Here is a 26,296-nt window from a genome sequence, read left to right on the forward strand (position 1 = left end):
AAGCTTGCAGGCTGCTAATTGTGTTGGTGTATTCTGGGACAGAGTCTGTTCTCAAGGCAATTCTTTGTAAACAACAGCTACTCACACAGAGAGAGACTCAAAGCAATACTCTGTAACAACAGAAGCAGCACCCACAGACTCCCCACCCTTTTGTTGTGTTCATCTCGCTTTGTTGACAATTGTGATTAGGATAGAGATGGAGGATGTGTGTGGATGGATGCTTGGTGTGGATGGTGGCTGAGTGATCGGGGAGGTGCCAGCTTAGGAGTCCGGTGTCCATCGGCTGAGGAAGACATCAAGTGGAGGTGGCCAGGGGACCCCTGGAGGGCAGACTGGAATCCACCCAGTGGCCTCGGGAATGGGAGAACCAGATAACATCTGGCAGCATGGAGCCATCAGGAATGTGCCATCTGCTGATTGATTCAGCAACAGCATGATGAAGCAATTCCCATAGACTGGCATAGGAAGAAATTCCTATAAAAATGGACTCTAGAAAGTGAGAACTTTGGGGTCTGATTCTGCAAACCAACTTCCAGGAGCATCAGATGAGCATCTGACAAGACCCTGCTCCCTCCTCATGTCTCGGCCACCTGGCCCGTGGCTTGATATGAGCAACTCTAAGGCTGGTAACTATGATAACAACCTTGCAGAACCTCTGTGTGTGTGTATGAATGAATGTGTGAATAAATATGAAATTGAATGGAAAGTTATAGCTATAACTAACTGCTTACTAGGATTCTTTCTGTATTCACAATAAATGTGGCATTTTGCCTTTTCCCCTTTAATAAGATCCTGCTGGTTTTTACTTTATTGGTATAACAGCCGCTGGGCCCCGAGTCCCTCCCGGATCCCGGTGCCCCTTTCACACCGGAGTGCTGCCCCCTGGCAGTACCCCCACAGAGCTGGGTCTCCCCACCCCCGGGGAACTCCAACCCTCTATCCCCACCTCGCCTCAGTCTTTGGCTACTGCCAGTCACCATGTAGCCCCCGCTCCCTGGGGCAGACTGCTGTATAATTGCCACTCATCATCAGCAAGGAGGGTCTGGACCTGCTGCTTCTGCCTACCCTTGGGCTGCCCTCTGCAACCCCAGTACCCTTTTCCTAGGCCTTCATCAAGGCCTGCAGCCTGGGGGTTTCTCAGGCCAGAGCTCCCCAGCTCCTCTGGCCTTTCCCCAGCCCTGCTCCATTTTAGGTACCCTCCTCAGCTCCCAGCAGTCAGGCCCCTCCCTCTCAACATCTAGAGAGAGACTGTGTCCTACTGGCCTACTGCCCTCTTATAAAGGCCAGCTGGACCCTGATTGGGGTGTGGCCGCAGCTGTGGCTGTTTCCCCAATCAGCCAAGGCTTGCTGCTTTCCCTAGCAGCCTTCCTGGTGCATAAGGTTTTGCTAATTTCAGTGCTCTGCATTGATGCATTCTTTACAGAAGGACAGCTATTCTCTTGATGCTGTGAAGCATGGAGATTCTTTTCCCCAAGAATCAGACAGGCACAGACAATACTGAAGGGATTTATTCACTGCACCGGGAAGACTGACAAGACAGCTTCAAAAGTGTGGGGTTACAGTGACCAATTATATACCTTTCTCTTACCGCTTCATTTGCATTTACCTTGTTCTTACAGAGACAAACATTGTTTCAGAGACAGAGAACATACTTAACATGATGACAGAAAGAGAACATATGCATCAAAACTATTTTGATTACATCATTATCTATAACTGTCCTTTAGGCGAAGGGGTGGGGTGGGGTGAGTGTTTACAGATATCTGGAGGGCTGTGAAGGGGGGGTTTGTTCTGTTCTAAGAGCCGAGTTACTGGGCAGCCATTTGACCATACACATTTATCAAGTGTTTACAGCTGCCAGCATCCTTGGGCTTCCGGTGTTCCTGCTTCTTAGTTACGTGGGTTTCTGTCTCAGCTGCTAACTGAATTTTAATTCTTGCCTAACAGTTCCCTCCTGTTTGACAAATAAACTCCTAGATGAGATGTAGTCAATACTTAAATGCTTGGTACACATGATCGATTTTAGGGTTACCCAAGGGGGGACTGGGAGAGAGGAGGAAGAGGGGAGTTGGAGGAAGGGGACAGGGTAGGAAGCATACTGAGATTTTTAAGCATGTGTCTGAAATAACCACACATGACACTCGAGGCTAGTAACACAAACATAGAAGCAGCAGCGGCTGCTATTTGTACAATAGTCCACCAGGAGAGAGGGTTGTAGGCTGCATTACGAACAGGATCTTCCAGTCTGGTGATTGGAAAATTGAACTTGGATGCGGCCTTTAGTGGTGCTGTCATGAACGGTGGTAGACACAGAAGCTGCAGCCAGGACCACTTTGAGTAGTAGCTCCTTGGCCAGTCCAACTGGCGTGTTCTCCGGTCATACCACCAAGGAGCCACTGTAATTCCAGTGAACACACAGCCGGGGAGGTGCACATCACCTAGGGTAAATGAGTCAGTAATCTGCAGGCACATGGAAGCATTTGCCTGGCACTGCAAGGGTCCATACATGTATTTGCATGCAGCGGTGATAAAACACTGAGTGGCTGATACTTGCACAGCAGCTTCAACATCTGTCAGAGGAAGGACATCCACAAGAATGGAAGTGGACGGAGGTAAAGGACAGAAAGTAGAACAGGAACAGACGATATAGCTATCTGTCTCTGTGCAGCAGTCTGATGTGGTCATTAGTGTGGTATTATGGGTGATGGTGCCAGGTATCCAGACAGTCCTACTCTGTACACCATATTGTTAGTTACATATCCGATAGACTTGAAACAGAAAGAAAAAGGAAACACATGACTAGGAATAACAGAGGGATATACAAGGAGGAAATTAAAGGAGAAGGATGAATCTGGAGGAAGTAAAGAGCCCACTATCAATTGAGTGAAAATGCTTGCAATGTGGGCAAGGGTAGGGGAAGAAAAGGTATGGGAAGGGGGGATAGCCAGGCATATATCTAGCATGTCTTCTTTTGCAATATTAAAGGGGTCACAAGCTAACATACAACAAGCACGGCCTTTAGCTTCTGACTTGGCCAAGGTGACTATAGCGTCTGAGGTCTCTTCAATGATTTTGTAAAAATCCACTATTGCTACATCAATTGCAGTAAGAGCATAAGATAAACCTGTGTTTGTATGTTTAAGGAGTTGGGTGGTTTGGCTTTTGACCCAAGAATTGTATGACCTTTCAGAGTTTAGGTTAAGCATATTTAGTATAGAATTGGTGCTGCCAAAGCATCTTCCAATATCACTTAAGATGCTCCGTTTTTGTCTATGCGGGGCCAAACAACATACTGTGCATTAGAAACTGGAGCTGATTCTGCAGCTGGACCTACAGCCATTGCAGGGAGCTGGGGTGATCTGAGCACACATTGTGCAAAGGTGCCAAAAATCTGGACAAATCATATTTAACCTGAACAGAGACCATAAGGGCATCATACAAAAGTGTTTCATTGGGGCCTACTTGGATAATGCCATCTGGTGGCGTAGGCTACAGTGCCGGACAGATAGTAGGCAGGGAGTATCCATAAGTGGTCAGGTTATAATATTGTATATCAGTACAATGTAAACATTTAACCTGACAATAACGTCCCTCCATCCCAAGTTCCTGCAGCGGAGGAGGAACATCCATCCATCTTGCATCTACAGACACAGTTAGATTAATGAAAAGTGCCCAACTCTCCCACAAACATTCACACCTATATTCTCCCAACCCATCAGCGGCTTCATAAATGGTGTGAATCTTGACTGATCCATCCAAGGCCCTGGAAATAGAATAGTTTGTTTGTTCTAGGGGGATATCCTTAAATTGACACTGTCCTTTGGTCCTTTTCCCAACGTTCTGTGATCTTGCATCCCGAAATTGGGGGTCCTATATGTGTGTGCCCACATCCCCTGAAGCTAAATACCCAGTTACAGTCCAGATGCAGTGAGGGAGCCGAAGACTGTGGTAGTCGGATCGGGACCTTGGTCCCAGGTAATCCAGTCTGGGGATAAACCAAGTGTCTGGTTTCTTCACCCATTCACCGCTGCCTCTTGTAGGGAGTTGCACATACTGGTCAGCTTTGAAGCAGGTGTCTCTCGTGACATTTACCAAAGGCGGGTCCCAGGAGGCTGCACCAGGTATACTTGCCAGGAGGATTAACGTGGAGAGCCACATTTGTCACCTAGAAGAATATAATGTAAACAAAATGAATTTATTTATACATTTTAATTCTGGTTTTATGAACCCACGTTGGGATTCCCTACACCTTCACAGAGGTGTCTGTATGGTCCAATACCATGTGCGGGCCAGAGTACTTTGGCTGAAGTACTCCAGCGTTGTATGTTCTTACCATGACCGGAACTCCCTCCTGAATGTCCACCCAGGAGGGGGTCTTTGGAGGGTCCTGGGCTTCTTGTCAGTCTTGGACAGTTAGTCTTACGGAGTGCAAGACTTCATTTTGGCATTGGATATATTCCTGTGCAGTATCAGAGATCAGGGGAAGGGGAGCCAGGACTACACATCCTTCCCATAGAGACATGGTCATTCCAGTAATAAGTTTGAAGGGTGAAACTCCTGTACTAGCAGTTGGGGGTTGCCCTCATGGAAAGAACGGCAGCAGGTAGTTATGCTACCCAGTTGGTTCCTTGAGATAGTAAAGGCTTTGTGATCTTTTTCTTTAGAGCTTAGTTTGCTTATTCTACCAATTCAGAACTTTCAGGGTGGTATGGACAGCAGAATTTTTGTTTAATGCCCAAGGCAGAGCAGACCACCTTCATAATTCGTCCTGTAAAATGCGTTCCCTAGTCTGAATCTATTGAACAGGGTAAGCCCCATCAGGGGCAGAATTCATTGGCCAGGATCCAGACCACCATTCCTGCATCACTCTTAGCTGTGGGGAAGCTTCAATCCATTGAGTAAAGTGATCAATTAGAACCAAGCCATATTTTTTTTCCTTTTGCAGATGGCAAGGGACCTACAAAGTCAATTTGAATTTTTTGCATAGGGCCTGTGGGTCGAGGCAGATGCCTTATAGCTACTTTAAGCTTTTTGCCTCCATTACATTTGGCACATCGAGGTATTGTTGACAGTGGTCATGTATGTCCAGCCATTTTAGGCCTCCACCACTTTCCCTTTATGTGGTGCAGCATAGCTTTTGGGTTTGGATGTGTTGGCAGGTGCTTTGGATCACAAAGGTGAGCTATAATTGCTCTAGGAGTCAAACTGTTGATCTTTTGTGACCCAGGTGTTGGATTTTTCAATTTTGCAGGCATTTTCATACCATGTCATTTTTCTTCTTTAGGGCTTTGCTCTTGTATCTCAGGTAGAGAAATTTGCTTTAAATTAGGGATTTGGGTGGCTGCTATTTGGAAATTGTCCTAGGGCATTGTGGCAGTCTCTTTAGCCGCCTGCTTTGCAAGGGAAAGAGGATCGTTGTTTCTGGTATGCCTTGATTTTGACTATGGCGACTTTGGATGGCTTTGGGATTGCTTCCAATAAATTTGTGACATACCCCCCATTTTAACCCCCTCTGTTAGTCCAGGAATCCAAATAGTCATGAACCACCCCGAATGCATAGCGGCTATCCTTGTAAATAGTTACTTAGTGGCCTTCAGCTAGAAGGCAGGCCTGTGTTAGGGCCACCAATTCTGCCACTTGGGCCGAACAAGACTGAGGCAAGGGAGCGGAGCGGAGATATGTACCTGACAGGTTGCAAACTGCCCAGCCGATGTAAGGTTGGCCATTAACATAGAACAAAATCAGAGAAGGGCAATGGCTGTTCAGATATAAATTGGTCCTTAACAATAGTATCCTCAGAAAGAGGGTACTGATGAGGTTCCCCTGTGGTTGGCATCAAAGTAGCAGGATTAAATGTTAATCCTGGTTAGAATGTGCAATTGTAATGTGTGGGCTTAAGAGGGTGCACTCCCACTTGAACCATTGGGCCGAGGTGATTTTTGAAATTTGCCCCCCCATCCAGGATTTTATGAACCACATGTGGCACAAAGATTGTAAGAGGGGCCCCAGAGACTAGAGGGGCTGTGACAGTTACGGCACAAGAAGCTGCCTCCACAGCTTGGAGGCAGTGGTTAAAGACTAAAGCAGAGAAATAGGCCACTGGGCAGCACCTGTCACCATGGTTTTGAGTAAGCAGCAGCATGGCCAACCTGTACGTGTGTCCAAAGTTCAAATGGTACTGAGGGGTGGGGAAACCCAAGTGGCAGAGAGAAGGGATATTTTAAGTTTGGTTAAGCAGTGGTCATGTTCTGGTGACCAAGAAATGAGGTCTGAGGAGTCTTGGGCCCCTTTAAGGAGATCGAGAGGTTGTGCTAAGGTGGAAGAGGATGGGACATACTGCCTGCAAAAGTTGAGAAGCCCCATTAGTTTGCATAGCTCACGCACTGTTGTGGGGCTGCTGCAATTGCAATTCGACAGTCTGAGGTAAGGGCTTTTGAGTCCTGGGAGACCGCGTAGCCCAGATATTAGATGGTAGGTAAAGCTACCTGGGCCTTTCGAGGATTGGCCTTTAGACCTGCATCTGTCAAGGCCTGAAGTAGCAGTTGAAGGGCATATAAGTGGTCAGAGACCATAGAGGAGGCAAGCAATAGATCATCAACATATTGTAAGCATGCAGAGTTGGCAGCAGCCCAATTTACTGAGGAGAGAGCCTGAGCCATAACCCGGTGAAAAAGGGTAGAGGAGTTGTGGAAGCCTTGGGGCAGGCGGGCCCAAGTATACTGGGTGGGGCCAAAGGTGAATGCAAACCAGGGCTGTGATTCTGGGTGAATGGGGAAGCTCTAGAAACCGTTAGCAATATCCAACACAGTAAAAATACAGTAAGAAGGGTCAAGGCCCGAAAGGGCCACTGATGGGTCAGCAACAAGAGGAGCAAGTTTTACTGCACCGTTAACCAACATGCGGATGTCAATGGTAGGCACCAGGAACTATCAGGTTTTTTAACTGGCCAGATGGGAGAGTTGATGGGGGAGGAACAGGGAACCAGTCTGCCTTGCTGCAGTAAAAAGAGTGAGTAATGCCACCTACCGTGTCCACGGCTTCAGGTTTGAGAGGGTATTGCTTGGTAGGTGGAGGGAGTTGACCAGTAACCGGGACGGGTGGACAGAGAAGAGCAGGCACCAAACTGCAAGAAAACTTTTCTGCCCAAACAAAGGGGAGCCTGGAACATAATTCTTGAAAAAGGTTAGAGATGTCCCAAGTGAGAGGCAAGGATTTGGCAGTTGCAACAGAAGAGAGAAATTTATTACGGAGAGGAATGGTATGAGTACGCATAAGTTTATCAGTAAACGTAACTGTACTTTGGGCAAGGTTAAGAGTTGCTGCAAGGTCGCAGAAGGCATCCATGCCCAAAATAGTCCCCTCTGCATTTGGAGCTACATAAAAAGATTGAGTCCAGAAGAATAGATTAGATTCTGCAAGAACAGGGTAGCTTTTATAAGCCATGAGTTGTGCACCCCCACCTCTGAAATGGTAATGTACTGTTGTAGTAGTCAGTAATGGAAACTGACGCTCCCGTGTCCACGAGAATTGTGCATGGCTGGCCCCTTATCCATGCTTGTAAGCGTGGCCTTGAGAGGTTTATATCTGCATCAGCAGTACTGACAAGCAAGGGGGCCACTGGATCCTAGCGGGTCATGGAGTTTAAAAGCCTGACCATTTATAAGTATTATAAGACACACTCTGTTATCTGCTGTCACCGGGTGGTTACTTGGAGAGGGGCTAGGGAAGCACTGGCCCTTAAGTCTGGATTAGAAGGAAGAGGAGGAGGCGGCCAATTACCTCAATTCTCCCCCATGTGTGCCAGGTTCCAATCTTGGATTTGTTTTTCAAGGCATTTCCAATTGATTTAGTTTTGGTCTTTATCAGTATTGCTCCTTGAATTAGTGTCAGTAAAATCACCCTTCTGTTATATGCTAGCAGCAATCTGGCATGCAGAGGAGCTGCTTTATTTTATTTTTGCTTTTAGAGTATTGTTCTCCGTTTGAATCTCACTTAATATGTGGTTTAAATCTGTCTTTTGGTTTAGCTCTGATGTAAGAGGCTTTTGGAGCATTTCAAATTCCTGTAATTTCCTTTCACATTCACAGTACAGTATTACAATTCCTTTCTCTAACTTTCCTTTCCTCTGACCAGACCACCACAACACATCACACTAATGCCCTCATTCCATCCATCCTTTGCCATAGTCTTTTGAACCTATGTTTTCCTTTTATAAAATCAACACGCATACTCTACCTTTTAACAACTAGGCACAGTGAAGAGATTACCCTTTCAGATTATTTTTGTGAATTTTTAATTTAACATTTTAATTATCTCAGAAGTGTCACTTTTCAATACAATTGTTTAATATTTTGTTCAACTTCCAGAAATGTGTTTTACATTTGGTTTGGACAGGAGCACTGTCCCTCTGATCAAAAGCTAACATGAATTATGGGTAGTCAACCTTTCTAGTCTTAAAAAACTGGATTAAAATTTTTGCTCATTGAACTATGAAGCAGGCCAATTTTATAAGAACACACAAGTAGAGTTAATAGTTTTCCATTTGCAATACTGTAACTGATTACAGTAAAATTGTGTTTGTGCAATTCCTCAGATTACAGAAACAAAAAATGTAAAGTCCAAAAGTGTCAAGTAGAAAAACTAATTCAGGGCAAATGCAGCATGAGGTTAATCAGCACTATTTTTGGTATCAAGCTTTTCCAAGGATCAAAAAGTAATCACACATCACCTTTCAAATGCCACTTTCATGAGTTAACTTTGATGTTCAGGATAGCCTTAAATTATTATTTCCAGAGGCAAAAGATTAGTCTTAATCTAAACAAAAATAAAGAGCCAGTAATCAGAGGAATTGTATATCACAATGTTTACTAACAAGATGTCTGGCTTTTGTAACAGACATTTGGGTGACATTTACATAATACCGCATGTTCACACGTACAAAAAAGGCCTTTAATTCTCTTCAGTAGATGTGAAAAAAGTAGAGACCTCAGAGATTGGAACAACTGTTTTACACATACAACGTATACATGTATCAGAAATTTAAAAGACCATATGCAAATATAACAGTTCAGTTTAGGCATGTTCTTCAGACAGCTTCTGAGCTTTAGCAACAACTTCTTCAATAGGACCAACCATATAAAAAGCCTGTTCTGGTAGATGGTCAAATTCACCTACAATGACACAATTTGAATAGGACAATTGTTGAAAGAAAGTTAAAAAGATATTATGAAGACTGAGGTAGTAGATTCCCAAAGTTTACCGTGGGTTTTTTAAAAGTGAAAGTGTTTACAAGATCCAGTATGTTTTCTACACTTGTAAGAGGTGTTCAGCTTTGTTTCACTTTAAAAATTATCTATTATTTGCAACTCAACCATTAACATTGTGGTAATACATAGAACAAGAAAACAAAAGTGAACACAGTATTTTTATGGGCCAGATTAAGTGATATGTAAACAGCACAGTAGCAAAAAGTTTCTTAAAAAAAACCTACACTGAAGTATCTTGCCCTTGGTTATCAAGGCCATCCTTAATATACAAAAGGTAAGCTGTTAGAAGCCAGCCAGCAACATATTTACTCCTCCACCAGATAGTCACACCTACTTTTATCACAAACACAGTACATTGCAGACTACACATTACAACCTTTGATTCTGACCCCTTTCTGCACACCCTTTTTTCCCCAGTGGTTTTCCCCCTCTCCAACACTAGTAATTCATGTTTGGTGTAGCAGTTGTGTTGTTAGAGGACAGTTTGGTAAAGGGATGTTTGCAGAAGGACAATTAAGGGGGTGACTGAAGGGTATTATTCCTACCAGGACAGAGAGAAGGCTGCAGCGCATAGTCTGCTACTTCTTATAGTGGCAGTAATAGTAAGACGCATGCCCAAGAGTGCAGGAATAGAGGGCTTTTGTGGATTTGTCTCAAGTATGCTGTTGTAAGAACCCTATCTACTTCCAAACAAGTTTTGTGGGGTTTTTTCCCTAGGTTTTTTAAAATGCTTAAGTGGGGGTGGAGATGGGCCTGTATAGAGGTGGGAAGGCAGCTGCCGTCAGTAAAGATTTTATCCATCAACAACTGCACGAGAAACCCTTATCCTACAACAGATCTCACAGAAAAGGGCAGCTCCCAGATAAGATTTTATTTGCACTCAGCCGCTTCACCACCTCCTTTTCAGTCAGGCCTACATGCATGTGGCCCCCATTAATCAGGCTTGTCTAATGGCTAAAAGCTTATGCATGTCATAACTAAGAGCCATCATCCAACCACCTCCCAGCCAAGTTTTTTATTTGACAGTTCAATGAATATTGTTCAACTACAACTAGCAGGATTGCCAAGGAAAAGTTTTCCAACCCAGATTTCCTATTAAACTCATGAAGGGAAAAAAACAAATGAACAGTATACATAGAAAATTCAAAGGGCATAAACCCCTGAATCCCCCCCGCCCACAGAGTGACTGGCCATTTATGCCTCATTTTAGAATGCAACCCTAAGTAAGGAATCACTAGTACTCTGTGTTTGAAAGGTGTACTACTGCACCTTCCCACAACACTGGCTGGCTATGTAGTCACTGGTGCAAGTAGCGCTGTTAGGGTCAGTAATTACGCTAGTGAAACTAAAGTAATCATCTAGGGTAGAGGTTCTCTAGGGCAGTGGTCCGTCGAGCTCCATTCAGGTGGTCCGTGGATTGTTCCCTCCAAGGTGCGGGCCTGGGCAGCCGCACACAAGAGAATGAAGGGCCACCCACCTAATTAATGGAGCCCTGCAGGCATGGCTCCACTAATTAGGTGCCTGGACCCTGGAGAAGACACACATGTAAGGTGAGGTGGTGGCCTTGGGGGCAATAGGGGGTAAGGGGGAAGGGGCAGTGGGGTGAGAAGAGGGGGTGGAGGAAATTTGGGACGTGCAAGGCTGCGGCGGCCAGAGAGGCAACTTTCCCCAGCTCCAGGGCTGCCAGAGATAACCCCAACCCCACCCCCACCCCCTCCTCCCCAGCCCTAGCTTGGGGGCTGCCATGACAAGGGAGAGACACCCCCCCCCTTCCCAGCAACAATATAAAGCCACATTTCAGACAGCATAGTTTAGATTTTAGAATACTGTCCAGTTCTAAGGGTTAAGAGGAAGGAGATTGGTCCCAAAGCTACTAAGAAGAGAGACTGAACTACTGAAGTGTCCTGCCCACCCTTGTCTGACAAACACCAAATCCTGCTCCCTTGTCTTCCTAATTCTCCCTGGATCATGCAGCAGGGACCAGCTTGGACTAGCAAGTGGCACAGTGCCTAGAGTCACGATGAAGGCATGTACAGAGGATCAGTGAAGAGGATACCCAGGCAATGACTCTCAAACAGCTTGGGGTGGTGCAAGCAGGGGCCAGGAAGGTTCTGACAATAGAGTGGAAGGGGAAGAAATCTGGGAGCCAAGTTGGATTTCAATCCCTTCCCCTGTTTTATAAATCTGTACTTGAGAACTAAATGCTTAAACACTCGATGTTGCACATCATGCTCCACACTGGCATGGCTGAATCATTGCCTAGTGCTCCACCCATCCATTTCCATATCCACTTGTTCGCCCCACATCTTATACTTAGACTAAGCTCTTGGGTGAAGGAACCTTCTTTATGTTTGTACAGTGCTCCACACAATAAGGCTGTGGCCCTTAGGCCCCACTACAATACATATGTGAAACTAACACCCCCTATTTTACTAAAGCAGTAACATTTAGTGAATGCATTTAAGCATAAGGTAGTCTGTAGAAGTGAGTGTCAAATATTAAAGGAAACTGATAATCTCCAGAATACAGCTCTAAAACTGGGGGAAATCATGCAAGTAAAAATATATTGGTTTACCAGATAAAATGCTCTTGAATCCCTTGATTGTTTCCTTCAAAGGCACCAATTTTCCAGCATGGCCAGTGAAGACTTCAGCAACCTGGAAAGGCTGAGACAAAAACCTCTGGATTTTTCGAGCCCGGGATACAGTTAGTTTATCTTCCTCAGACAATTCATCCATCCCCAAAATAGCAATAATATCTTGAAGGGATTTGTAATCCTATTATGGAGAAAGGAGGCAACTCAAATTAAATAATCTCTTGATACCATGTGTAGATACATTAGTATTGCAACTTATTCAAACGACTAGATATCAAAGTTGAATTTCACTGATTAAGTCTTAACACTCAGTTATCTCCAGTTTGAATTAAATTCATTGGGGAAAATGTAATTAACAAGATACCTGAAGAATCTTCTGTACACCACGAGCCACATCATAATGCTCTCTGCCAACAATGTTAGGGTCCATGATACGTGAAGTAGAATCCAGAGGGTCCACTGCTGGATAGATACCCAGTTCAGCAATGGCACGGGATAATACTGTAGTAGCATCTAAATGTGCAAAAGTAGTAGCTGGAGCAGGGTCAGTCAAGTCATCAGCTGGTACGTAGATAGCCTGAAATAAGTCATTTTGAAAATCAAAGTATAAGATCTTAGTAAAAAAACTAATACTCGTTAAGCCTCATAATATATCTACTATTAACTGCCACCTTCACCTTCTACTCATGAAGCTGAGCACCGAACTCTTTACTGATATAAAGATACCTGTTTAACACCATACCTGTACTGATGTAATTGATCCCTTTTTAGTAGTAGTTATTCTTTCCTGCATTGTTCCCATGTCAGTAGCCAACGTTGGCTGATACCCTACAGCAGAGGGGATACGACCAAGAAGTGCAGACACCTGAAGATCAAAGGAGAAGATAACGTAGCAAGTTAAAGAACTCTTGTAGTTCATTTTCTCAGATACATCAAAGGTTCTTAAACTGCGCTGTTTAAAAAGTGTTAGGAAGCATACAGGGCACAATACTAAGTGGAGTGGGAAGACGGCAAACAGTTAGCAGGTCTGCTCTCACCCTTTACACTCAGTCACCAAATGGAAAGAGTAGAGACAAAAATCAGGATGGTACCCCATTTCATTCTTCCAGCAAGAAGGAAAGTTGGAATCATCTTCTTTCACTTCAGCAGGCAGGTTTATTATTCCTTGGCTACAGACGACAAACCAGGAGTACTGTGTGCATTCACGAGGGCAGAGCAAAAAAGAGGAAGTAGGGAGAGAGAGGGTATGATCAAAAGTTGGTGAATTTTGGAGGCACAAGAGCCAGAGAGATATTATAGAGGATTAGAGGAAGGCAGAACAGAACTATGTGCCCACAAAGAAAATAAAAGAAAGATAGCAAGAGTGATAAGGATACATCTCCTTTTCTTTCCATCTCCTTCAGACACACACAGGGCCTGCCATTCTGGGCACTGGACACCAACATCCCCACCCTTTAGCAGGGTTGTTGCAATTTTCCCTATCCTGAGGAAATCCACTTTAAAAAAACAAAAACAAGAAAACCCAAGAACCCCCAAGGTTTACAATGAGAAACGTACTACATACAATATGTGATTCACTTTATGAGCATATTTATTCTGTGACCAGAAAGACATATGTAGTTCATAATTAAAAGCTTGTAGTCCAGCATGCAGAATAAAGAGTGTGCATCATACTAACTGTTAAGCCTACAATGCTTTTGTATCTATTTTTAAATAAAGATATATTTAACTTATTTGCCTAATTTTCCTACTGTCTAAAGTTTTCTATGTCATTCAAGTAGTTTTAATGGAGCATGAAAGTGAGACCTAGTAAGGCCAGCTGGAGCTTCTACACCTCCCAATAAAAAATTAAACCAGTTAAGGAAGGATATAACCATGCGCGGTGGAACTGGGGCTTTCAGAAGCAACAGCTTACTCCATGGGCACAGTTTCATTTTTTGTCTACCCAGGAGCAACAAGGTCACCAAACTGCATACACCTTTCACCACTCCAGCCATTAAGCATTGCCACACTGGGACCAGCTGGGTGCCTATGTTGACTGGAGGATCTATTGCTTCTTCAATTTCTCCCCTACCAGACCCAACACCAGCTAGTTTGGGATATTAGCCACCTCCTTTCCCCCACACCAGTCATTCACCCAGTCATACACTGAACTGGAGCCAGAGAAATGGTGCTGTCAAGGCAGCCTATAATTGCCCCTGCCTCCAGAAGCCATGCTACTCATCAGCACTAAGCCGTGTTTTGCTCTTCCCATTTTGGGTTCTAACAGAAATTTGTCACCACTTTGCCACCCCTTCTCCACTCCCCCTTACTCAGGCCCTCAATTGCTCTCTTAATTACTTCTATAGTATGTCCTCCATGCTTTTCAGCTAGGTCTTATTACTAGCAAACCAAATATACAAGAAAGTTGCAACCTCCAAGAAAGAAGGAGTCCTGCAGGGAGAAAGCTTCTAGGAAAAACTGAACTCAAGAGAAAGCTTAGGCTGAGGGGGTTTTGTATTATTTTAAGTTAATAGAGGTAAACGCTCAGAAGTGAAGTTTGGGTGTGTTTAGGTCTTTATTCTGTTTAAGTCAAAGTAAGAATTTACAGTTACTCTGTGGATATTGCTACACCCACTCTAAAGTTGGCTTGGGCCTGATCCTATGCTTCTGAAGAGCAATTTAATTGTTTGACTTTGGAATCAATCAAGTGTGGGCCACTTGGTGTAAGTCATAGGGAGGGAGGATACACCTAAAGGCTTTATTCTTCCCCTTTAAAATTGTAGGGTTTTGTACCTAGCTAAGAAGATATCTAGGCAACTTTTTTTCAAAACTTGACTGGCATATACAGAGTTCCCTCCTCCCAAGCAAGAGGAGACACTGAATTTTTGCTTAAAATTGGTGTTCGATAGGTTTTCATCATTCTTTTTTGGGGCGAGGGGCACAATAAGCGGTTCCAGGTTCAGAGCTCTAAGAGTAGTTTTTAGATTCTGAGGTAAGTATTGTACTGGAACTTTTTATTATGAATACTAACCTCTGAACCAGCCTGGGTAAATCTGAAGATATTGTCGATAAAGAGAAGCACATCCTGTCCTTCTTGATCACGGAAATATTCAGCAACTGTCAAACCAGTCAGGGCTACTCTGGCACGGGCACCTGGAGGCTCATTCATTTGACCATACACAAGTGAAACCTGGAATTTAATTACAGAAATAAAATTACGCTACTACATTTTCTATAGATAATCAACACTATATAACGAGATGTATTATATTCAAACACCCACAGGCCTTGGACCAATTGTGGAGGCAAAGGCCAGGGACCAGATGACAATGGCATATGTGCCGTGTAATTTTTAAATTTTTTTTAAGCAACAAAACCCTTTATTAATGTAAGTATTTTTTTCCTAAAAGTATGAACACTTTTACAAGACTCAACTTTCACTCTAATCTTATAAGTTAGTACGCCACTAAAGCAGCAAGGGTGATTGATTGAAGGTCCACGATTAGAATCTGCGGACCTGCCTAACTGGAAGAACATAAAAATTAGCATGTATATACAAGTCAAATTGTCACTGCTCACATACAGAAAGTGTTTTTTTCTTGGAAAAATTGTATTAAAATAGTATGTTGCCAAACAATCCACTGTAATGTACCACAAACAATAGGGTGTGTGTTTTGTTTTAATACTCACACCCTTTGAAAGTTACCTTGGAAGTGGCATCCTTCAGGTTGATGACACCAGATTCAATCATTTCATTATACAAGTCATTACCCTCTCGTGTACGCTCCCCTACACCAGCGAAGACAGAGTAGCCACCATGGGCTTTAGCAACATTGTTAATAAGTTCCATAATTAATACAGTTTTTCCTACACCAGCACCACCAAAGAGCCCTGAAACAACAATTTTTGTCAATACAATTGAGTTTGCAGTTTCAGATTGTCAATTAATGTAATTACATCCAGCTACAATACTTCACTATTATCCCTCAAAATGCCTGTTAACAATGTAGGAATATCAAGCTAACTCTAGAGCAAAACAAACCAATCTAAAATTTGCTGCTGTTAGCAGAATCCATTTTCAACAGCTAGTTTGTTTAATCTTCCGCACTAGAACACTTTCTAGTAAGCACACAGATTTAGGAAACTGAATAAGACTAAAATTTTAAAGTTTATATAAAGCAAACTTAGTTTCCCTCAAACTGAAGTACAGAATGTTTTATGTACAGTACTGGTTGCATAAATTTACAGTATATCTATTTGCTTCAGAAGAGAAACTTACCAATTTTACCTCCTTTGGCATATGGAGCCAATAAATCTACAACCTTAATACCAGTCACAAGAATTTCTTGCTCAACGCTCATATCTTGAAATTCAGGAGCTTCAGCATGAATAGATGCAAATCTGTAAAGAAGATCTTTAACTATTTTACATATTTTTGTCTTTACTATCAAAATTTCAAGAAAAAATTGATTTTAAGAGATACTGAATAAGGTGGTTATATTAGTGGTCCCTAAACAGAAATCAAGTTTACATCTAGGTAAAATTTAGAAGCGCCATCAATAAAAATTACGAATTAGAAGTGTCTAATTCAAACAGTACTGGATTTACCAATTGTGACACAGAGACCCGCTGGCAAAGGATCCGGTTCTCTGCAAACAGCTTATGCCAGAATTGACAAATTCATTACAACACACACACATCTTGCAGGTTATTTATCCATAAAGAGTAATATGTAACATCTCTAAGAAAGCTCATAATTTGTCAAGATTCATAATTGTTGTGAGAGGCATGTACAGGTAATATTTAAGGAATAATGTATTTATACTGAAAGTATGCTTTATGGACTTGAGTAGAAATTAATCACCAGGATATAATGTGTCTCGGTGACGGCCCATTCAGGCAAGGAGAATTTGCCATGCTGCCCTCTTTAGCAAGTGATGCAATGCAAGGTTCAACTGTTCAACCTTGCGCAATACAAAGGCTTTCAATGGAAAACCATCAGAAGCAATGACAAAAAAACAAAACAACATAAAGGTACAAAAGAAACTCGATAGACAGGGTGAATCCCTGTCTTGTAAATAGAAAAGGCAGTATAACACAGATGCTGGAAAAGTACTATCACCATTCACCAAAGAAACCCTATGTGGAGCAGGAGTGCTTTAATGAACATTTGGAGCCTGGTTCTTGTGAAGCCAGCCAGCTCTGCAACAGACTGAACTTTGGGGTGGGGGGAAATCTATTTTATAACATAGGAAAAAGTAACTATTCATAAGCATAGACCTAGGCTCACATTTTATGATTTTGTTTTGCATTGCGACCATCTGTTTCTGCCACACACTCTTGTTTCTAGAGAAATCTTTACTCTTTCTTAAAAAAACAACATGCTTTTATTTTATTGTAAGTGCTGTGTGGTTTACAGTAAAACTGGTAAACTGAGTTACACTGTACTTTTGGGTGCAGAGGATCTGGAATTTCTGGGAGTAGCCAATATCCCAAGCTGGATATCACAAGGAAATGATTCAAAGGAATTCAGGGATTTGGGGTGCACCTAGAGTTAATCTGCAAGGCGAATTTAGGGCTGGCATAGCTCAGAGGGGAGTGCTTGAGCAGATGAAAGGCTGGTGGAGACAAAGACAACACCCAGCTACCACAAGATAGACTCCCTCTCACTCGAGGCGGGGGGGGGGGGGGGGAAGCAAGGTGACTCACAGTCCTGGGTTCCTTGAGAACCATCACAGCAATATATTGACCTTTTAAGATATTTCTGAAAAATCTACTGTTCTGGTGTCAGAAAAATGATGCTCTTACTAATACTCTAATGAGTTTTTGCATTAACTATTTACAAGGAGGTCACACCAGTTTCGTGAACATGGCAGGACATAATCTCAAATGATCTCAGTTTAAGTACTGATTTATCACAATTAAAATTCCCTTCCTTATCTTTATTGGGCATACGCTGCTTCACCTTTGCAGATGCAAAGGACATTGCCTTCAGCACAACCAGTGTGATTAGGAATGCCGGTGCAGTCTTTTATTAGCTGCATAACCCAGCTCCCCACATACAGCCGAGCCTGTTGATCCTCCACTGCATAGATCTACTAGCCATTCTCCCCATGCATGAAGGAACCAACTACAGGAGGCATGGAGACACAGATTGGCCTTTGCTGCTGTCACCCCTGCAATCTGGGCTATGAGGGAGGGAAAAATCCCTTCTCCCACTCCAGTTATTGGGGAATTCCCCAGCATTAAGTGGAATTACTTGAGCTGTAGACTGTGCTCTAAATTCTACCCCCAGTAAATGTTGAAGAAGCACAGCTACCACAAGTTTCCAGGTTTATTTTCTGTTTGCTTGGGGGTGACAGAAAGATGATCTTCCCCTCCACACTCAAGCTGGCAAATACCTGTAATATTTGGGGGGCCTCACTAGGTGGTTACAAGTCCAATTTCTTTTGTTGGCAGGATGCTGGACTTTGCTTGTAGTATTCAGTTTACTACTATTTAGTACTGTAGACTAGTATTTCTTCAATTGTTTCGGTAATTATTAATGCAGTATCTTATAGTTAAATATCATTTTCTCAACATCCCTGTGAGATGAAGGAATATCATACCCATTTTACAGATGGAAACTGAGGCACAGAGAGATGAAGGTCAGAAGTGTCCACTAACTTTGGGTGTCTAATTTGAGACACATAGGACCCAATTTTTCCAGACCACTTAGCATGATATAGCATTTATGCTCAAGGCACAGCTCCCCTGATTTTAAATGCACCTGAGAGTGCTCACCACTTCTGCAAGTCAGACCTCAGGGTCTGATGTCAATCACCCAGAAAATAAAGAATTAGTGACCATTTGCGAAAAGATTCATTTAAATTGCTTGACTCTGTGGCAGAAGTAGGGATAGAATCTAAATCTCCAGGGCAGCATTCAACTGCTTTAGCCATCAGATCACCCTTTCCCCTCTATCATTGCACACTTCTGCAAACAATTGAAGCAGGAGATCCTGCAGACTGGTCTCTCAGTACACAACCTTGCTTTATCCCCTGAGTAGGTCCACCGGACAATGAATGAGGCAGGGGGTCGGTGGTGGTGGGGGAAGTAGTACGGTAGAACCTCTGCTTTCCCTTTATGTTTTTTGGTAGTTTACATTTAACACAGTACTGTACTGTACTTGCTTTTATTTTTGGGTCATCTCTGCTGCTGCCTGATTGCGTACCTCTGGTTCCAAATGAGGTGTGTGGTTGACTGGTCAGTTTGTAACTCTGGAGTTCGTAACTCTGTGGTTCTACTGTACATGGAGATGTAACTAAAGACTATCATGAAGCATACATACAAGGAGGCCAAATTAAGGTTGCAAAGAACCTTATTTCTAGCATTTCCCAACTTTTGAGTGCTTACTTTGCCATTTTCATAATGTTAATTTTATGTAGTTTTTTTAATTTAATATCAGTATAGCTTATACTCCTTTCCATACAGAAACAAACTATACCGATAGACACTTTTATAACTGGTAAACTGCGTCCACACTAGGGAGGTCAAACTGCTTTAACTATACTGGTATAATTAATGTGGTACAACTTTTACGTTTAGACAAGCCTTTGGATTCCTGCACCCTCACCACTTCTTTAATGGCTACCTTCAGAATAATATACTAACAGCAGCAATTTCTTCTCCAAATCAACTAAATTTAAAAATACTCACTGTTTCGTTGCAATAGGTCCTCTTTCATCAATTGGCTCACCAATTACATTCATGATCCTTCCCAGTGTTTCTGGCCCAACTGGAATTTTTATAGGCGCACCCGTGTCCAGAACTCTCTGCCCGCGGGTTAAGCCTTCAGTGCCATCCATGGCAATTGTTCGAACAGTACTTTCACCTAAGTGTATAAAATCTAAGTTTACTCTTTAAACAGAGAAAGTTCACCTTATTGCAGGAGAACTTCAGAACTTTTAAAGTAGTTACGTTCAGAGGTTTCAGAACTGAGAGTCAAATTATGTAGTACAACTGGACATTACTTCATGCCTCAGCCAACTGAGATAAAAATTTAGTTTTTCTGATTTAAGGTTGGCTTGCCAAAATCAATTATAAGATTCCTACATTGGCAAATCAAGTTTAAATAGAAGCTCCATAGATCATCTTAAGTTACAGTAATATTTTTAAACAGTACTCTACATAATTACATAGTCTTCATTACATTCACACTGAATTAGAGTATTCTAAGCTTGTTTTGGAGATTTATTTATTTTTAAAAGTAAACAATGAACATTAACTTTCATTGTAGGGAAAAAAAATTATCTGCAGAACTCACTGCTCACCACATATTGTGCTCCAGAATCTTAGCTTTCATTTTGAATTAAGTTAAATGTCTAGCCCTTCGGTTGTCAAGTTAAGACTGAAAACATGAACTCAGTGTAAACTGTTGAAATGTTGTCCTAAGTTTGCAGATAACATGAAACAGTGTTGGGGAGAGCTGTCGTGCCCAACCATCTCAATTACAGACCAAGACACCATAGGCGGCAAGTTATATGGGCCCGTGGTGCCCATGCTCCACCAATGTTCAGAGCACAGGTGCCCGGCTTCACCAGTGTTCGGACCCCGCCCACTGCCCCCATGTACCTTCCCTGGAGCATCCCTGCACCCTGGGCAGCAGCTGGCTGTCGCTCCCTGCACTGTGCTACCTCACCGGCTGCCTCCTTTCATGCTGCGCCCACCAGCACCACTCCACTGCTCAGACTACAAGGGAGCAGGGCAGGCTGAGGATGGAGGGAGGATGCACACCTGACATGATGGCAGCCCCACCTGGCCCTGACGCTTCACTAATCAGGCCACTAGGTGATGGGGCACATCCTCCTCCCCCCAGCGCTGGGCAGCACACACACAGTGCCACAGCGGGACAGCAGAGAGGGGCCCTAGGAGCACACGCAGAATGGTGCGATTGTGTGCTGCCAGCAGCAGGCCCACCGACAGCAATTCTGGGCCCCAGGGCAGATCAATCAATTGGCTCCCTTCTCCCCCTCCCTCAGCCAGGGCCACAAGCCCCCCTGCCCGGAGAAGCCTCGAGAGTCCCCACTCCCTGCCAGAGGACTGCCGCCAGCCGCAGCCCCATCCCACACTTGCCTCAAGGAGCCCCAGGGCAGCTATGTTGACCCAACTTGCTCTGGGGAAAAGCCACAGCGTCTCTTGATTCAAAGATGCTTTTGATATGCCCTATGCATGTTCCAGGGTGGCTGAAGCAACAGTATTTGCTATTCCCCCAGAACCTGCATGGGGTATATCAAGAGAGTCTTTGAATCAAGATACGCTTTTCCCCAGAACAGGCAGAACTATCGCGGCGGTGGCCAGGGCACCCAGGCTCTTTTAAATCGCCCAGGCCCCTGGGCAATTGCCCCCTTTACACCCATCCCCTATTGGCAGGCCTGGCCGGTGGGGAGAGGGCTCAGGAAGGGTCCTCCTCTGGCCCCAGCCCCCGAGCATCCTGCCTGCACCCCAAACTCCTCATCCCCAGCCCCACCCCAGGGCACAAACCCCCAGCCACAGCCCTCACCCCCCCACACACCCTAACCCTCTGCCCTAGCCCTGAGCCCCCCCCCACACCCAAACCCCTCATCCCCCCATACCCCAACCCTCTGTTCTAGCCCTGAGCCCCCTCCCACACTCCTAGCCCCAACCCAGAGCCCTCATCCCCAGCTAGAGCCCCCATCTCCGCACACCCCAACCTTCTGCCCTAGCCCTGAGCCCCCTCCCACACCCCAAACCCCTCACCCCCACCTCCAGCCAGAGCCCTCATCCCGACACCCCCACCACACATTATGCAATATAGGGAAACTTAAACCCTTACTGTTTCCAGTCCATTTTTACATTGTTTTAAAAATATATATATCGGCTTACAAGGCAGGTGTCAGGGGGTGAGGCTTGTACCCACTCTGGGCACCACCAAAAATTATACAAACCTGGCATCCATGCATGAGACTCTGTAATTCTGTGGCATCTTGGGGAAAGCAGTAGATGCACTGAATTTACGTTATTTGCAGCTAGGTGCCTGATACAGTTTCCTGTCTTCCTGACCTGCCAGGAATTGTCTACATCTCTCTTGTTCTCCAGCTTTCCCCACAAGAGGGAGTTAGCTGGATTACAGTGTACAATCTCTGCAGCATTCCTTGGACCTGGGCAGCATGGGGTCACGGAGCCAGACCTGGAGCCCAGCTTGCTACCAGGGAGCGTGGGGGGAGCTAGAGTGTAGGCTGGGAGCGGAGATGTCTGGAAAACAACGTACCAGTGAGGAGCTGACACCAGTTACAAATTCCTCCCCTTCCTGACACACAAGGGAATGGGAAGGACAGGAGATACTGAGAAACATCCAGAACATTACAGGAACAGAATCTCAGAGCTGGGCTACCTGGAGCTTATAGAAATAAAATCCTCAGAAATAGACACTAGTGTATATTTTCGGGGAGGACAGAGAAAGAAATTAAGGATATTTCATGGAGATAAATTAAATTAACCATGTAGCAGAATATAGGAGTACTTGCAGCAGAGTTTTGTCCCTTTTTGCCACAGCACCTTGGCTGGCCAAGCAAAGGGAGGTCCTACACTCAACTTTATAGCATCTGTCTCTCATGTGATAACTTTAGAACACCACATCCAATCAATTCCAAAATTTCAGGAAATGTTCTAGACATAAATGGGCAGAATCCTATTTATTTTGGTGAAAACCTGAAGGCCCCACCCCATGGACCCCCTGAATCTAGTTAGCAGACCCAGGAGTTTCAACCACTTCTGCAGTTGCCTATAGATCAAAGAACTGGTCGATGACAGCCATTAAATACCTCCCCACACAACAATACCTCCTCCTCCAATCCCTCCCCTGAATATCATCTCTGGCCATGGCTCCAAAACAGAGTTCGTGGCATATGGGACAACCTGTATGAAAAGGACAGTGCCCCTGACCCGGAGAAAGAGAATGGAGCACTCTAGTACTGGGAAAGGGGAATGACAGAGCACAGACAGCCCCTGACACAGTAGGAAAGGGACAGTTGCAATGAGTCCCAGAAATACAGGAAGATGGGAGGGTGGCACACAAGAAGCTTTTTGGGGAGAATAAAGAGATACTTGGTTGCTTCTGTAGGCTAAGCTCCATGCATGTAATCCTCTAGTACAGGGGTGGGTAAACTTTTTGGCCTGAGTGCCACATCTGGGCGGGGAAATTGTATGCAGGGCCATGAACATAGGGCTGGGGCAGGGGGTTGGGGTGCAGCATGCGGCAGGGGGCTCAGAGCAGGGGGTTAGGGTGTGAGGTGCAGGAGGGGTTCGGGCTCTGGCCCGGCACCACTTACCTCGAGCGGCTCCAGGGTGGCAATGGCTCGCAGCGGGGCTAAGGCAGGCTTCCTGCCTGCCCTGGCCCCACACCACTCTCGGAAGTGGCCAGCATGTCCAGCAGTAGCTCCGGGGGGGGCGGCAAGCGGCTCTGCCACGCATTGGTCTCGCCTGCGGGTACCACCTCCCAAAGGTTCCCCGTTCTCAGCCAATGGGAGCTGCGGGGACAGTGCCTGCAGACAACAGCAGCGCACAGAACCCTCTGCTCCTCCCTCCCCTGGGGGCCACAGGGACGTGATGCCGGCCACTTCTGGGAGCGGCACGGGACCAGGGAACCTGCCTTAGCCCAGCTGCACCATGGGGCTGGCAATCCCATGAGCCGGATTGAAAGCCCTGACGGGCCACGGTTTGCCCTCCCCAGCTGTAGTATATAACCAAGACAATATAGATCTTCAAAAAATTTATGAAGTTTTCTCTTCAACGTAGACCATTGAAGTCTTACACAATTTTTTCCCTCTGTTACAACATCTTACGAATATGGTTTCACAAGCCCTGAGAAAAGCCAGATCTACCTCTAGCTATGGGGTAAGAAAGGAAGAAACTATCAAGTCACAGAAGCAACACAGATTCTGAGTTGAGAGAACACTGGTATCCACCAACAACAGGAAGTGCCCTATCTGAATCCCCAGGAGTGTTTGGATACTGCTTCGCCATGGGACCAAAGTCATACGGTCTTTCCTTTAATGTTACTGAGGATACCAGTATAAACGGAAAAGCCATTTGGGTTTTAGCCAAAAGAAAGGGTTCTCTTGAAAGGAGAATCATTCATCTTTGCCTTTGGAACCTATACCAGAATGGCAAGAAAATTATGAAAATTGATTGGCGGGATGAGGTCCATGTTAGAAGTCCTCTAAAACGGTTAGTCTAGATCTGGATCTTGTCTCAAGGGTAATGAGTGCCAGATCCTGATCATCCAAATCTGGGCTCTTAGAAGAGAATATTAATTTACATGGCACATATGCGGACCAGAGAGGTTTTTGTGGGGCATTGGCCTGGACAGAAGCACAGTTCAAAACATTCCTAAGGGCCTTTTCTAGGTAGGTCTGAGAGAAGCCAAAGTGGCTTTGTCCAGTCAGGTCTGGGAAACTTAGGCCCAAAGAAAAAGAGGAAGCCTACTTGAAGAACCAAGATGGTGCACGTGAAAAAGAGCAAAACCAACACTGATAGAAAACGCATCTCTGCTGCAGCAGGATTTGGGGAAATGATGGGAGCATGCTACATCTAAAGTGCATGGAGAATGATTAAAGGAAGTACAACAATGCACAGTAGAAGGGACCTCAATAGTACAATGTGCAATAGAACAAGGGTCGTGGGTAGTAAGGAAATCTCTTCAGGACAGCTTTCAAACTACCCTAGAGTCAATAGTGGTAAAACGAAGCTAGAGAAAAGGAGAAAATAGCAACAACGACCAACAATTAAAGCATATGGCTTTACAAGACAGACTTACCAAGGTGCTGAGCAACTTCCAATACCAATCTAGTTTCACGGCCTGTCGCTTCCAGGGCATTGAGAATTGGAGGAAGGCCTTCATCAAACTGGACATCAACAACAGCACCAATAATTGCAACAATACGCCCTGTTGCAGTACCAGATTTGGCAGACTCTGAAGTCTTAGCTGCATAATTTCGCCCTAACAAAAAATAATTGCCAGAATCAAAATTAGAGCAATTGGCCTATTAGTTGGAAACATGACCCTCTCTTCATTTTATGTATTTTACTGACGTAAGCCAGATTTAAATTAAAGTACAAATGTGACACTTGTTAAAGACTCTAGGAACAGAACATAAAAATGTAGCATTCTTCATAATAGAAACCTTTAAGAAGTGGGACTAAGTTGATGTTTTACTATGGGAACTCAGGATTAAATAAACAAACATCCAGATGCTATTTTACTAGTAGATTACATCATAGGCAGGGAAACCACAAGTACACCTGATTCCTAATTACATGCGCAAATCAACAGAAGCAAAATTTAAAAATGGGTGCAGCGTTCACCATCCTCCACAGGACCTCTGCATCAGTGATAAGAAGGCGCATCAAGTTCTAATACTGCCCTGATAAGAAGCATAAGGTTGTTTGCTCTGGATCACATCAGCGATCTATCAGGTTCAGTATCTCGGATAGTGACCTTCTAATTAATACTTCAAAAGAAGAAAACCCTTTAGAGCACATTGCACCTAGCTAATTATACAGTGCTTAGTGGAAAGGGACTTACTTTTTTTAACACCCATGTTTGGGCATCTTACAACCAAAAACATGAAAGCAAGCACTGAGCTGACTGGCATAACATATTGGTGCTGATCATTTTAAGCCCAGAAGTGGCTACTCAGAACAAGTACGTGGGGGGGGGGGGAGGGGGGAAAGAGAGGTGTTCAGATTAAAGGGCAATAAAAAAGATGAAGGTTGGGAGAAAACAAACAAACCATATTGCTTCCAACAGAGCTGCTGAGCATGTTCTGCACATATCACTGAAGGCCACCCCCACGCTGCCTAAAGAAGGGAAACATCAAGATGCCCATTGCGGCTCAGAAGCAGGGACTAGGGGAGTCACGGGTGGAGCAGAGAACCCAGGTCTCCTGCCTCCCTCCCAGCCCAGAGTTTTCAGCCCCTCCCGGCCCAGCACCCCAGCCCCGAGCAGGCTTCAAATGGGGCAGGCGCCAAGAAGCCAGCAGAGCTGCAGAGCGCCCCGCCCGGTGCAGTCGGTGTGGGTGCCCCTGGGCCCCGGGAGGTGAAGGGGCAGCAGGCTCCGAGCAAGGGGCAAAGCACAACGAAACAGGGCGCTCGGGGACCAGCGAGGCCAGGAGGCGGCGGGCGCCTGGGAAGTCCCTAGGACGGACGCAGCGGGAGGGTGCGACCAGGCTGAAACCTCCCCCCAGCGCTTCCCGGGCGCGGGACCCCCAGACTCACTGTGCGGGAGCACGGCGGAGGCGGCGGCTCCTGCTGCCAAGCAGCCAGGGTCCGCGGCAAGGGGCTGGAGAGCCCGCAGGACCGCCACGCCGCCTAGCCTCGCCCGCCCCAACATGGCTACTCCAACAGTCCCCCGCGCCAGCCGTCTCGCGCCTTTCTATCGCCAACGGCCGCG

At 44.9% G+C, this 26,296-nt stretch overlaps 1 protein-coding gene across 3 annotated transcripts; it reads right to left on the reverse strand.

Moving 5' to 3' along the window:
- Positions 1-1,490: 1,490 nt before the first annotated feature.
- LOC140895619 (ATP synthase subunit beta, mitochondrial) lies at positions 1,491-26,289 on the reverse strand. Of its 3 annotated transcripts, none has more exons than XM_073305758.1 (10): positions 26,122-26,289; positions 24,662-24,844; positions 19,543-19,717; positions 16,124-16,245; positions 15,551-15,735; positions 14,876-15,034; positions 12,605-12,727; positions 12,227-12,439; positions 11,842-12,043; positions 1,491-4,165 (listed from the first exon to the last, which is right to left on the reverse strand). In XM_073305758.1, the coding sequence occupies exons 1-10, from the start codon at positions 26,234-26,236 to the stop codon at positions 4,140-4,142; spliced, it is 1,503 nt and encodes a 500-aa protein (XP_073161859.1). In that variant the 5' UTR covers positions 26,237-26,289; the 3' UTR covers positions 1,491-4,139. The 3 variants fall into 3 exon arrangements, with proteins under 3 accessions (XP_073161859.1, XP_073161858.1, XP_073161860.1); XM_073305757.1 differs by lacking the exon at positions 1,491-4,165 and adding an exon at positions 8,303-9,170; XM_073305759.1 differs by lacking the exons at positions 1,491-4,165; positions 24,662-24,844 and adding an exon at positions 8,303-9,170.
- Between the last annotated feature and the right edge of the window lie 7 nt (positions 26,290-26,296).

Source organism: Lepidochelys kempii, chromosome 11 (assembly GCF_965140265.1).
Source record: "Lepidochelys kempii isolate rLepKem1 chromosome 11, rLepKem1.hap2, whole genome shotgun sequence".
In the NCBI taxonomy this organism is placed as follows: Eukaryota; Metazoa; Chordata; order Testudines; family Cheloniidae; genus Lepidochelys; species Lepidochelys kempii.